Source organism: Hypanus sabinus, chromosome 20 (genome assembly GCF_030144855.1).
Source record: "Hypanus sabinus isolate sHypSab1 chromosome 20, sHypSab1.hap1, whole genome shotgun sequence".
NCBI classification, from domain to species: domain Eukaryota; kingdom Metazoa; phylum Chordata; class Chondrichthyes; order Myliobatiformes; family Dasyatidae; genus Hypanus; species Hypanus sabinus.
In genome coordinates, this window is record NC_082725.1 from 61,149,341 (window position 1) to 61,163,630 (window position 14,290).

At 39.6% G+C, this 14,290-nt stretch overlaps 1 protein-coding gene across 1 annotated transcript in view; it reads right to left on the reverse strand.

The window, feature by feature from the left end:
- Positions 1 to 14,290, reverse strand: part of sycp2l (synaptonemal complex protein 2-like) — an 84,919-nt gene that overhangs the window by 52,498 nt on the left and 18,131 nt on the right. Inside the window, exons 8-12 of the mRNA XM_059945752.1 lie at positions 11,224 to 11,363; positions 5,361 to 5,465; positions 4,081 to 4,141; positions 3,135 to 3,283; positions 2,968 to 3,033 (exon numbers count right to left, since the gene is read on the reverse strand). Of these exons, the coding sequence (XP_059801735.1) occupies positions 2,968 to 3,033; positions 3,135 to 3,283; positions 4,081 to 4,141; positions 5,361 to 5,465; positions 11,224 to 11,363 (521 nt within the window). The remainder of the gene's footprint in view (positions 1 to 2,967; positions 3,034 to 3,134; positions 3,284 to 4,080; positions 4,142 to 5,360; positions 5,466 to 11,223; positions 11,364 to 14,290) is intronic.

Genomic DNA, 14,290 nt, shown 5'->3' on the forward strand with positions numbered 1-14,290 from the left:
TATGAACTTCAGTAAGGCCTTTGACAAGGTTCCGCATGGAAGGTTTGTTAGGAAGGTTCAATTGTTAGGTATTAATATTGAAGCAGTAAAATGGATTCAACAGTGGCTAGATGGGAGATGCCAGAGGGTAGTGATGGATAACTTTGTCAGGTTGGAGGCCGGTGACTAGTGGTGTGCCTCAGGGATCTGTATTAGGTCCAATGTTGTTTGTTATATACATTAATGATCTGGATGATGGGGTGGTAAATTGGATTAGTAAGTATGCAGATGATACTAAAGTAGGTAGTGTTGTGGATAATGAAGTAGGTTTTCAAAGCTTGCAGAGAGATTTAAGCCAGTTAGAAGAGTGGGCTGAAAGATGGCAGATAGAGTTTAATGCTGATAAGTATGAGGTGCTACATTTTGGTAGGAATAATCAAAATAGGACATGCATAGTAAATGGTAGGGCATTGAAGAATGCAGTAGAACAGAGTGATCTAGGAATAGTGGTGCATAGTTCCCTGAAGGTGGAATCTCATGTTGATAGGGTGGTGAGGAAAGCTTTTGGTATGTTGGCCTTTATAAATCAGAGCATTGAGTATAGGAGTTGGGATGTAATGTTAAAATTGTACAAGGCATTGGTGAGGCCGAATTTGGAGTATTGTGTACAGATCTGGTCACCTGATTATAGGAAAGAAGTCAACAAAATAGAGAGAGCAGAGGAGATTTACCAGAATGTTACCTGGGTTTCGGCACCTACGTTACAGGGAAAGGCTGAACAAGTTAGGTCTTTATTCTTTGGAGCGTAGAAAGTTGAGGGGGCCTTAATAGAAGTACTTAAAATGATGAGGGGGATAGATCGAGTTGACGCGGATAGGTTTTTTTCCCATTGAGAATAGGGGAGATTCAAACAAGAGGACATGATTTGAGAGTTAAGGGGCAAAAGTTTAAGTTTAGCACGAGCAGGAATTTCTTTACTCAGAGAGTGGTAGCTGTGTGGAATGAGCTTCCAGTAGAAATGGTAGAGGCAGGTTCGGTATTGTCATTTAAAGTAAAATTGGATAGGTATATGGAAGAAAAGGAATGGAGGGTTATGGGCTGAGTGCAGGCCACTGGGACTAGGTGAGAGTAAGCGACGGCACAGACTAGAAGGGCCGAGATGACCTATTTCCATGCTGTAATTTTAGATGGTTATAAGGATCTTCAAATTATGAAAGGTCCGAATCTGTAAGCTAATTATTAGCTTAAAGGGAAAAAGTCAAAACAATAAAGAGCCATTAAAAACGGATAATAAAAATACAATACATTAATCAGCTCATGGTAGAATGGTGCTGTTCCTCGAGTACTCTTTGGGCATCAGCTGGAGATTTAAACAGCCGACGAGAATCATCGGGAAGAACGACTCTCAGTTGCGCTGGAAATAACAGTACTTGTTTTGTAGCCTTTCTGATAGAATTCCAACATAACCGGTTTAAAAGCTATTCTTTCCCTCTGAACTTTAGGTCTATAATCTTCCAGAATACGAAACTTGAAATCTTGAAAGTTGATCATACCCTTCTGTCGCACAACTCAAATCAGGTGATCTTTAATATGAGCATAGTGAAGCCGGAGAATGACTGGCTATGGTTTTTCCACCTGGAGCTGGTTTTAAGCAAGAAATGCTGTGTGTGCAGTCAATCACTGGAGGGGTATCCAGAACATCTGAGCTGAAAACATCCATTAAGAATTTAGAGAAAAATACAACCGGATCACCCTTTTTAACATTTTCCGAGAGCTCGATTATCCGCAGGTTCTGTCTTCGAGATCGATTTTCAAGATCAATGATTTTGAATTTATAACATTCCAACAGTTGAAAAGTCAAAGACAGCTTTTGTTCCAAAGTTTCAATTTTACGATCTCTCTGGCGAGCGGCATCTTCGAGAGCTGAAATTCTTGCTTATTGTTGAATATTCGATGCAAGCGATTGAAGACTTACGTCCACCGTCTTTTAAGTTTCATCAAGCAAAGAAAACTTTGGGGCAAGTTTATTCTCCAGTCTCTCAGGTCTCATCCATAAGTTTCCCGATTGCGTCCAAAGTTAGCGGTTCTTTAGTCAGTTTCGCTTCTTTAGCTTCTTGTGATTTCCCAGCTATTTTGACGAGTTGAAAAATAATTCAAAAAGTCAAAAAGTATTTCATAAATATCAACCCCTTTAGTGTAGGTATAAATAGATCAGTTAGGGGGTGATTGCAAAAGTGTGTGCAGGCAGAATATACTTACAACGTGGTAGTTTTTGGATGAGCACTGAATTACCAAAATTGAGGCTACAAAGCAAGTACTACATGGGGGTCAGACTGTTACTTGATGGTCAATATACACACACTAGGCTAAAAAGCCCATTTGTCCACACTTCAACTGGGTAATTGAACCCTGAAAGGGGTGATTTTTAGATGAGTTGAAGTCAACTGATGAAGCCTGGAACAAAACATATTTAAATACAAGAACAAGGCATGGGTTCAAAGTTCAAGGTCAGTATAATCAGATAAAACCCACAACTGAGAAAGAACTGAAATATTGAATGAAAACTTGGAGAGGCAGGGTATGATAAGAGTAGGATAACTTGTTACTCCTCAGCATATTTTTTTAAAGTGGTAAACATATTACAATTTTGGCAATCAAATAAGAAATCATCATCTTTAAAGTTAAAAAAAACATAGCATCAACACAAGGGTAATATTAAATATGGAGTCCCTTCATGCCTCAAAGGGAAACTAGGAGATCTATATTATTTGTTCCTGTACCATACAATTCCAAAATGAAAATGTTTCTAAATATTTAAACCAGTATCTCTAAATATTGAAAAGGCACATACATTTGACAGGTCTGTGTATCTTGCCGTTCCTCTGAAACCTCCCTTGTAATCTCATCTCTCCATCACAACATTAAATCAGTTGATCACCTTCTCAGAGGTTTTGATTTTGGTTTTTTTTTAAATAACATTGACCATACCTCTTTTGCAGCAGTGTCCAGTTGAGGTTCCTCAGAAGGCAAGGCCAAGTGCTGTAATTCAGGTGCCTGCAGAAGTGGAGGAGACCTTCAACTGTGTGAACATCGGATATCTCCCACCACCACACCAATAGCTTAACAAGGAACATGCAAAATACTTTAAGACTTACCAGCATCATTTCTTCGCCATACACCAGCTTAGCCGTGTTTAGGATATCAAATGTAGAGTCAAAATATATCTTCACTTTCTTTCCTTCCTTTTTATTAACCAACAGTGTCTTTTTCAAGTTTATAATAAGAATTGCAGCACTCTTAACTTCTGCAAATTTGAAAATAATGCATTTTAGTACTACCCCATTAGCAAATCTTTGGCACATAGGAGGAAACCATTGCTAAACAACCAAAAACAAGTTATCTTATTTATCTCACTACTGCTCTCCATGCAAGCTTGTGTCCACACTGGCTGTCATGTTCACATATTCACAATAGCCTGATTTAGGAATCAAGGTTGGCTTCTGATGCTGCATCCATGACACAGCCCTTTAAACCTAACAAGGGTGATCTTAAATCTTTCTTCACCTATAATCTCAACCAACCTCACAAATTGCATCACCCTTGAAATCTCCACTTCTGTGGCAGTCTTGTGTGAGTGCTTCGTTACTCACACAGTCCAGGTTTCTCCACCATCCAGCTTCTGTCTTCACCTTCAATGTCTTCCACCCTCCCCCCTTTTACCCTTCCTTATCTGTTGCCACTTAACACCCACCTGCCTTCTAACTCTATTCCTTGCCCCATCTGCCTGTCATATGTCATCGACCCACTGATCACCTATTAGTCATTTTCCCTCCTGACCCAGTCCTGATGCACTGTCACAACCCATAATTTCAACAATTCCCTCTTCACCACCCCACATGCTGTTCAACCCACTGAATTCCTCCACCTTTCTGGAATGCACAAATTTCTCCACAACTTTCCTGCATGGAACTTCCGAAGTTTTAGACATTCGCACTATTCCACTGGATCCTTGCCTCAAATTAGTGGATCAAAAACATCCCACATATAGAGACAATTAATAGAATATGTCATGCATTTTTAAACTTTAAAATATTGTATTACCTTCCACAGTAAAACTTTTGACTTCTTCATATGATAAGCTTACTGTCTCCCAGAGGTCTGTCTAGAAAAAAAAATTTTAATTCAGCTTTACACAGAATTGCACATTAATTCATGGTCTGATGTGATTTATCCATTCTGTTCTTGAACTAATTAACAAAATCCTAATTTCTCTAACAACATTATGACCAGATTGCAGTTGGCGGGTGCACCCAATCTTCCACCACTGGAGTTACCATTGGGGACCAGAGGAACAGAAAAGGTGGGGGAAGGGGCAGGAAGGACCCAAGTGGAGCAGAAATATGTTTTGGTTGGGGGGGGGGGGGGAAAGGTGAAGGATGACCCAAGTAGAGCAGAGAAGGTGGAGTTGGGGTCAAGAATGGTGTTTGTACATGGGTGTTGGCCATATCTACAACAGCAGCCTGTTCCATTTGAATGGGATCACTGTGGAAAATAAAAAAGTTTCAATTATTTCATCTTAACACTGCAAATTTTAGTCATATATTTTAATACCTTAAATTATTTAACCTAAAGGTTTGTGAATAACTGTCAGCCATTTGAAAATAGTTCAAAAGTCTTCAGAAGTCAAATATCAAAAGCAACATCTGGTTAATTATGGATGAAACTTCATGATTATCCCTTTCAAGACTTCCCTGCCTCTTAGGGTGAGGATGGCACAGTCCACTGCGTTCTGGGAAGATGTCATAAAGGAGATCAGATCAGTAAACAGTACATTTGCTGTTTTTTCACAAAAGGGTCAAAGCAAACTTCAAGTTCAGCCCAACATTTATCAGTGGGAGAAAAGTAGCTTGTGAGCAGTATGTTAGAGGGTTTGGGTGAAAAGGGGGCATCAATTGCAAAGTTTAGTTATTACACAGATGTAATGTGCACATTTCAGTATTTTGCAATCAGATTGGTCAAAAGACACTATTTTCACATGTAATAGAATGCCTACACAGAAGGGATTCATGCTGATTTCCCTATAGAGTAATCTCATTGATCCCATTCTCCTACATCACCCTTCACCCTGACCCTGCAACACTAACACATGCCCAACATTGTCACCTTTTTTTGCTGCCCATCTACACTAAACAACAATTTATGGTGGTCAATTATACACGCCTTAGAATGTCAGATACTAGGAAGAAACCAGAGGTTACAGAGGACATGTATATTCCACACTGGCTCAGATGATCGCTTCTGTAGGCAGCAGCACTAACAGTTACAACCTCAACCCACCAAACTTCATTAAAATATTTTTATTGGGGTGTTTACATTCATACCTCACTATTTTGAGCATCATCTTTAATAAAAAATGTCACGCTGCGACTTCCCAGGTTGAAATCAATCCAGAAGTTCTGCAGTTTAACATCAGCTGGCTTCTTCAACTGCAAGATCAAAAGTCAAAGTGGTGCACTTGTTGACAATTTGTTAACACATCTCCCAACAATTATAAGCACTTACTGTCACAAAGTACCTGTACAAAACAAAATTACCATTTTGCCACACTAGTAAGAATTGCATTCTGTACTTTTCAGGAGATCTGGAAGGGTGATGCACACCCTCCAAGAATATTCTTTCCCCAGGTAAGCTGACCAAAATGGTTCTTTAGCTGTAGTACTCAGTACTAGGGTGCAGTCCGTCCAGGACTTCCGGTACTTGGGTGCAGTTCACCCAGGAAATGTAGAATTGTAAAATGTCTTTGCTTCCATACCAAGTATGTAATGCAAGAAAAATCTACTGACCATTTGCCTTCTTTACTGCCTGCTACACCAGCATATTTCAAATCCCCATGTATGAGAACACAATCATCAATAAATAATAGTCTTGTTTTTCTAAAGTAGAGAACTTTACATTTATACATGTTTCTGCAAGTTGCTATATATTTTTCCTCTCGTTCATCTTGCCTCAAAATGATTTTGATTTCTGTGGTTACAGTAGAAAAATAGGATTGTAAGGAGGATGTAAACTTAGAAATATTACATTCTGCTCTCATCCAAAACATTGCTATATAATCAGGAGCAGTTCAAACCCAATGTGAATCCCTGGACCCCATTAGTCACAACCTACCACCCTGTAAAATACCCATTTATTCCCACTCTATTCTCTCTTCAATATTCAACACATTACCATAATTTAATTCTGTAGACTTTTTAAAATGCCTCCAGAAAAATGCACCACATCCACTGGTTCTCTTCCAGTTATGGCAATGAATCCCAACAGATTTGAGAAACACTATTTGCCTTCCTCAAATGCATGCTGATTCTGTCTAATCTCTTAGATATTCAAGTGTCTCATCACCACATTCGCTATAATAGACTCCAGCACTCTCTTTCCCTCTTACATATAGCAATAAACCCCTCTGCAGGGTTACAAATGTAATCTTACAAACTGAAGAACTGTTCCATCGTCTACAGAGTTCTGGAAGATTGTACAGCCATCAAGTTCATTGACTTTCAGACCCATTTACCTCTGCAGTACATTTTTGTAACATACTAATTTCCTTTAATTTCTCCTTTTCATTACAGTTTTGACTCCCAAGCATTCCTGGGAAGTTGTTCCACATACAGAACCAAAGCATTTGTTTAATTTTTTTTCCAGTATTTAATTCCATTGTACAACAGCACCACACTGAAATAATCTGAAACATACCCTACGAGTTCCTAAAAGACTGCAATTCCAGCTATAAGACCATAAAACATAGGAACAGAATTAGGCCACTTGGCCCATAGAGTTTGCTCCACCATACAATGATAGCTGATCCTTTTCTCCCGCCTCCTCAGCCCCACTCCCCAGCCTTCGCCCTGTAACCTTTCATGCCATGTCCAATCAAGCTCTGCCTTAGTTCACCCAATGACCTTACCTCCACAGCTGCCTCTGGTAACAAATTCCACAAGTTCACCAGACTTTTGATAAATAAATTTCTCTGCATCTGTTTTAAATGGACACCCCCCATCCTGGGGCTGTGCCCTCTTGTCTTAGACTTGTCCACCATGGGAAATTTCATTTCCACATCTACTCTGCTTAGGTCTTGTCAGATACATCTCTATTTTGCAACTGTGTAATACACTGATCAGATCACAAGAGTACTTATCGCAGCTTTAGTAGCCCCCAACGAAAACGTAATTGACTAAAACACAAGGGTTTCTAGGAATTAAACATCTACTTCAGTATTAGCAGCCTGGAAGGGCCAAAATATCTAAAGCCATTTAGAATTCTAAAATTGGTTAGCCAAATCATAGAAGCCCAGTATATCAAATCACAGTGATCGTCTCCATTCTTAGAGAATCACACAAGTGAAAACAGACTATTTGGATTGCAGATTCATGTTGTCTCTGGAAATTCCTAGAGTGATTCACCTTCGCATTCCAATAAGAATCTAGCAAGGCACAGTTATCAAACATGCCCCAGCAACCACCATTGTCACATACTCCCAGAAATACCATGTTTAATAACACAGCTTACAGGAAGTCCTAACCCAGTACTAATTTTTACATTTGAAGATTCAGCACTTCCACCTTCCCAACAGCTTCAGAATATTTTGACCAACACTGCACCAACCCCAGAATTTCATTCCCAAACTTCACCACAAAGGTTTAGCAAACTGTTCCTGACCACCATCTTCACATGATTTGCAGGATGGTATTGGGTTTAGACAATATAGTGTTGCTTCAAGGCCAACAGTCCAAAACCTCATTGGGACCATCGAAGGAAGATGCCTCAATGGCCAAGCCTCAAGTGGAGATCAGACCTTTACAGCACTGTTAGTGGAAATGGGGACTGGAACTTAGTCGAACATAGGGCCAAGCTCAGTAATAAGGCACTGATGATAGAAGAATATGTATAAAAAGAAATAATTGATCCTGGGTCTGGTGTAGCACCATTTGAACATGGCTGCACCAGGGGGTTCACAAGGATGAATAACTTCAGTACAATCTGGACCAAATTTCTCTGAACGCTGCAAGAATTGCACTTTTGCAGAATATCTGGTCAGACCTCCAGAATGTCCAAAAAGATGGAATTGTTTTACAGGAGATCAGAAACCAAATGCTAAATGTATTTCACAACAGTTAATTTCACAAGGTCTGAAAGACTAGTTATAGATACATACCGGAGACAACATCAATTGCTTTTCCAATAGTTAGGTCTGGTTTCAATTCTAATTACAGCAGATTTAAAGATAAAGCATTATTACCTCATTCAGATCAAGGAAAGCAGAGTTACATGGATAGGTGTAGACTCTAAAACCAAATGCAAGATTAAAATGAGTAAACTCATAACCTAAAAAATTACCCTTCCTGATCTTGCCATTTCTCACGTCAGATTTAACAATTTACTCATCAAATACCCACCAACATCCATTACTTCAAAGTGACACAGCCTCATCATTTATGTTATTTATATTTTGGGGCAAGTTGGTGGTGGAGGGAGAGGGGGGTTAGAAACAGAAAGTGCAGGAAAAGGAAGAATACACTCAAGGAAACAGATATAATCCATCCACCTTGCCTCCTAACTCCTCTAGCACCACTCCCTCCACCACATCATGCTGACAAATTTCCCAGAGAGATTTCAGGATTCCTTTTCATTCAGGAATCATATGCAAATATGCCTCCAATTAATTGAACTCATTTGCCAAGAAAAAAAAACAGTAACACCTTTTGTCAAACATCACATCAGCCAATGGTTTTCTATGGAGTTTGGTTTAGTTGACATTTCTTCAGCCTGCAAGTTCATTCTTAACTAGTGCCTTAAATAGAGTATATTTCAATTCAACAAACTAAGCCACTCACTTCAAACATCACAAGTTTATAAATTGCACATAACATTGAAGTCACAAAGCATGTGCATGAGAAACATCTTGTCCTCATCCCACCACAGTAATACTAAAGATGCACAAAGTAAAACTCTCAACAGACCTTCCTTTTCAAGTTGAACCCAATTACATAGGAGGCATCTAAAGAGATCTTCGGATGTCGATAGGAATTACTTTTGCAGTTAGGGCCCATTCAAAACCATTGATAAGAGTCAACTTCAGGTCCTTGAAGTATTAGTACACAACACTAAAAACTAGTTAGATGATTGCATTAACAATCAAGTTTATTGGCTGGTGTGTGACCACTTTGATCTAACGCTCCCATGATATTAGTCCCAGTGATGGTTTCATTCCCAGTATTTCCATTCAATAAAGAGCAGGAAGAACTATTTCCATACCATCATTCCCAATTGCAGGAACTACCTTGCATGGACAGTCTTAAAATAGCAGAGATCAAAAAGGAAAACACCACACATACTATACCTTCCAGATTCAAAACAAGCACTCAATAGGCTATTGCAGAGAAAGAACTAGACTTGTTATTTTAGGTCAATGCCCTTTCCCCTGAACTGCTGAAGTGGACACAATGGTGGGTCTTTGAATACAAAAGTATACCATAGATATCAATGCTACAACAGCTCAACCAAAAGGTCTTTAAACAAAAGGGAATTTGTACAATGAGAGAAAAGTAACAACAGCTTGAAGTTTGACAATCAACTGTGCATCCATGTGAGACAGCTAAATAAATTAAACTCAGGGTAGGCAGAGAGCAGAATTTGAGACCACCGGAAAGTGTGCAGAGGAAATGCATCAGGATGTTGCATTTCAGTTGTGAAGACAGAATAGATCCATTTTATCTAGAACACAGGAGTCTACAGGGTTGAAGAGGGGGAAAGGAAATCCAAAATGAGGGGTATTGACCAGAGGAAACATTACCCCATAGCAGAGGTGGATAAAACTAGAGGACTGAATCAAGGAAAGAAAAGAGATAGGAGGGGAGATCCTTCTTCATGCAGAGTGCCAAGTACCTGGAATTCACTGCCCGAGACAGTTGTTAAATCTGAGTCACTGACAACTTTAAGTGACTAGATGAGCATTTGAATTACTTGGTTATGAAGGGCTACAAACCAAGGCTGGATATATTAATACAGAAGAGTTCCCACTGGCTGATGTGGAAAGGTTGGGTCAAATGGTCCATTTCATGCTATACAATTTCATGGCTATGACAAACCATCTTGAAATGGAGCAGGTGGTGTACGTGTGCAGGAAGCATGCCAAGTTCCATGTATGAGGTGCTTATCCTGTAGGAGAGAATTTGGGAAGTAGGCCAGCACATGTTGGTGAAAAAGTTAACTGAGTTATACCTGTTCAGGTATCAAAGTCTCAAGTGCTTACATTAAAATTGTCTAAACTCAATATGCAACAAATGAGCTACAAATTTTTAGACCTAAACAATTGGCAGAACCAATGCTAGCCATGTGTTTAATTCTGCTATCCACAAAACTAAATTTTATATTCAGCTTAACAATGGTAAGATGATTTTAATAAAATAAATTGTGCAAAATAAAAAATCCTACCTTGTTTTATTAATGAGACTAGCATTCAATTGATTGAGAAATTTTCTACAGTCCTTCAAAGTAAAACAAAGGTAGAAGTTTAGCAATAGTTCAGAGCAACAGAAGTGTGGACAACTAATAATCAGTAAAGCAAAACAATGGTTTTCCTCCAGCACCGAGATAACACTTAAGCCAATTGTGGGGGATTTCTCCACCCACAAAAGCTGCATTTCACAAATTCTACATTTTTTGTGTTTGGGATTGTTTGTCAGTGTTGATACTTCCTAAATGCTTCCATTCATTTTACTAGATAACCTCATTTACAGTTTGTCCCCATAAGTCAATCTGGTTCTGTCCTATCAAACAAAGTCTTTCTCTCTTCACAAGACCACCCCCCCAATCATCCTCCCAACAGTTTAATGCGCTCCTTTTCTCTCCTTTCCATTTCTAACAAGCTTCTCCACCACAACAAGGTGACAAAGCTTCTCCACCACAAGGTGACAATCACCATGTTACTGTTGTGTCATTGCTTTCTGCTCATAACCAAAATGTTTCCAATCCTTAATTGTGCCCATTCACCCTCAATTCAAGCAGCACAAATGTGTAGAATTTAACTTCATTATCGCAAAGGCTACTAACACTTGGGCACTTTACAGCAAAGGAAGAGCACATTCAAATCATTGTATTTTTACTTATCAACTCATTGAAATATCTTTTTCATTTACTTCTCAATACCTTTTATCTAGTCACCGAGACCATTTAAGCTGGTACACTTACTGTCTCAAATTCAAAATCTTTAATTTGCATGAAGGCATTGGCAATCGGTTCACTAAACCATTTGTGAACAAATGTCTCTCTCATCTTCCCATCAGACATTCGGCACAGGGCTTCTGAAATGGCTACTTGAATTTCATAGTCTAGTTTTAAAAGTAAAAAATGAAATTTGTTTATCTACAGTCGATAGATTATCTCCCAAGTCACAGAGATACAGATAGAACATCCCAAGAAAAGTGATGGCCATTCATAGCTTAGATTAACTAAAACTTGAAAAATGGCAAGTACAGACTAAATACATCAGAGCATGAGAAAGACAGAAAAATGCAAATTAAGTTTAATCAGAGAAGTTGTAGCTATGTACATAAAAAATTCAATTAAATGATATTTGAAGTATTGTGTGTATTTCTGGTTGTCCCATTATAGGAATAATAGAGGCTTATCCAGATGCCACCTGGATCAGAGGTCATGAGCCACCAAGAAGAAGCTGGACAAACTTGGGTCATTTTCTCTGGAGTGTAGGCTGAGGGCAGACACAATAGCTTATAAAATTATAAGAGGTGTAAAATACCAGACAGTACCTCCCTCCACCCCAGGCAAAAAGGTAGTGGTGTCAAATATTGGAACACCATGCATTTAAGGCATAAAGGGTGAGGTGGTCAAGAGATTAAAGGAGATGTGTAGCAAGTTAATATAGTTACCTGGAATGAGGCAGAGGTGAACAAAGATACGACAGTAGTGCTTAAGAGGCTATTAGACAAATGGAATAGAAGGATGTGTCATCTACAGGCAGAATAGATTTCATTTAATTTGGCAGGTTCAGCATACGCATCATGTTCTATGTACAAAGTGATACTGAAGTAAAAGATCAAAGGTCAAATGGGAATAGACACCCAAACTTATCGGGCATGAGTCGTAAAGCAAAAGGAAAATGTTGACAAGGTGTTTCATGAATCATTTAGAATCCTGGACTTCATCAACTGCAAGGTGCTGATTTGGAAATTTTTTTACAAAATACTGATAAGCCTACTGCATCTAATCCTTAACCTAAAAGTACCAAAAAAAGGTTTAAAATATTTGTAAGGAACTCGATTTCTAGCCATGTAGACAGACCAGGAGTGTTCTGCTTGAAACAGACATGATAAAAGCATGCAGAATTATGATCCATTTGGTTGTGGTTGAAGAAAAACTATTCCATTATAATAGGCCAAAGGAACACAGATTTAGAGCAAGTCTCTCTCCACCAGCGCACCCCACCCCCAACACAACTAGGTAGGATTTGGATGCACTGCCTAAAAGTTCTGGATGAATGCGCAATTGTGGCCTCCATAATAGTAACTCAATAAGTAAACGAGGGCACAATATTTTGGGGGGAAAGTATCAGGAAATTAGATTGACAGCACTAATGCAAAATTTCTAATGGGGAAAAGGGTCACATCTTCTACTGTTAGAAAAGTTATAATTCCACTGGCAAGAGAAGAGCTACTGTTATGTACTCGTGACACATGACAGTGATACCCTTGTCACGTGACTGGGGTTGAAGCTATACTGGACTTGAGGTAATGGTCTTGTGATGGGGGAGTGACATTTTCCTGCCAGTAGAGGTCATGTGACAGTTTTTTTTTATATAAAAACAGGGTATAAAAGGAAGACCCCACTGTGTGAGGGGCAGTTCGTGGCTGGATTTGCCAAGAGTATGGAGAAGAGTAAACTGTCAATGTTTCAGGCCAAGACCCTACATCAGGACTGGAGAAAGAAAAGAGATGAGGTCAGTGGGGGGGTGGGGGGGAGAGGAGAAGAGTGAAGAGAAGTACCAGGTAGTGGGTGATAGGCGAAACTGGGAGGGAGTGGAGGGGTCAAGTAAACAGCTGGGAAGTCAATTGGTGAAAGAAATAAAGGATTGGAGAAGGGGGTCAGCTGATAGGAGAGGACAGAAAGGGCATGGAAGAAAGAAAAGGCGGAGGAGCACCAGAGGGATTTGATGGGCAGGTGAGGAGATGGAAATGGGGAATGGTGAAGTGGGGGATGAGGCATTACCAGAAGTTTGAGAAATCAATGATCATGACATCAGGTTGAAGGCTACCCAGACGGAATACATGTTGTTGCTACTCCAACCTGAGCATGGCCTTAACGTAGTAGTAGAGGCAGCCATGGACTGACTTGTCAGACATGTTTAATCTGATCAAATTCCCCCTTCTCCAGTCCTTTATCTCTTTCACCAACTTCCAAGCTCTTTACTTCACTCCTCTCCTGGTTTCACCTACCACCTTGTACATCTTCCTCTGTTACCCCCACCCTCTTACTCTGATATCTCTATTCTCACCCCCAATTCTGATGACGGGTCTCTGCTTGTAATATCAGCTGGTCACTCTTTTCCATAGGTGCTGCCTGGCCTGCTGAGCTCCTCCAGCATTGTGTGTATTATTATGATTCTGCTGTTTTTATTACAGGTAAACTGAACTAAACAGCAAGAGCTAGAAGTAAACTGCTCTCAGCTGCATTGATCAAAACATGCCAAAACAGCTGAAAGGCCTTATAAAATAGAACCAGTGATCACCTTACATCAAAAAAAAAGTGCACCGACAGAACTGTTAACCCTTAGCAATGCAAGTAGTACAAACCTTTCTAAATTTGTCAGACTCAGTGACAAGACACAAGAGGTAGTGCAAATGCTGGAAATCTACAATAACACAGTCTGCTGGAGGAGCTCAGCAGATCAGGCAGCTTCCATGGAAATGAACATACAGTCAACAATTAGGGCTGAAAGCCTTCATCAGGACTGGAACGGAAAGCGGAAGAAGTCAGAATAAGGTGGAGGGAGTGGGGATAAGTAGTACAATGTGGCAGGTGATAGGTGAAGTAGAGAGCTGGGAAGTTGATTGGTGAAAGAGGTAAAGGGCAGAAGGGCAAATTTGATAGATGACAGAAGACCATAGAAGAAAGGGGAGAAGCGTCAGTAGGGGTTGATGGTCAGGTAAGAGGTGAGAGGTAAACAAGAATGCAGAATGCATACTAACAGAAGTTCAAGAAATCAATAACTAATATATTACAGTTGTCAACAGGTTTGGAT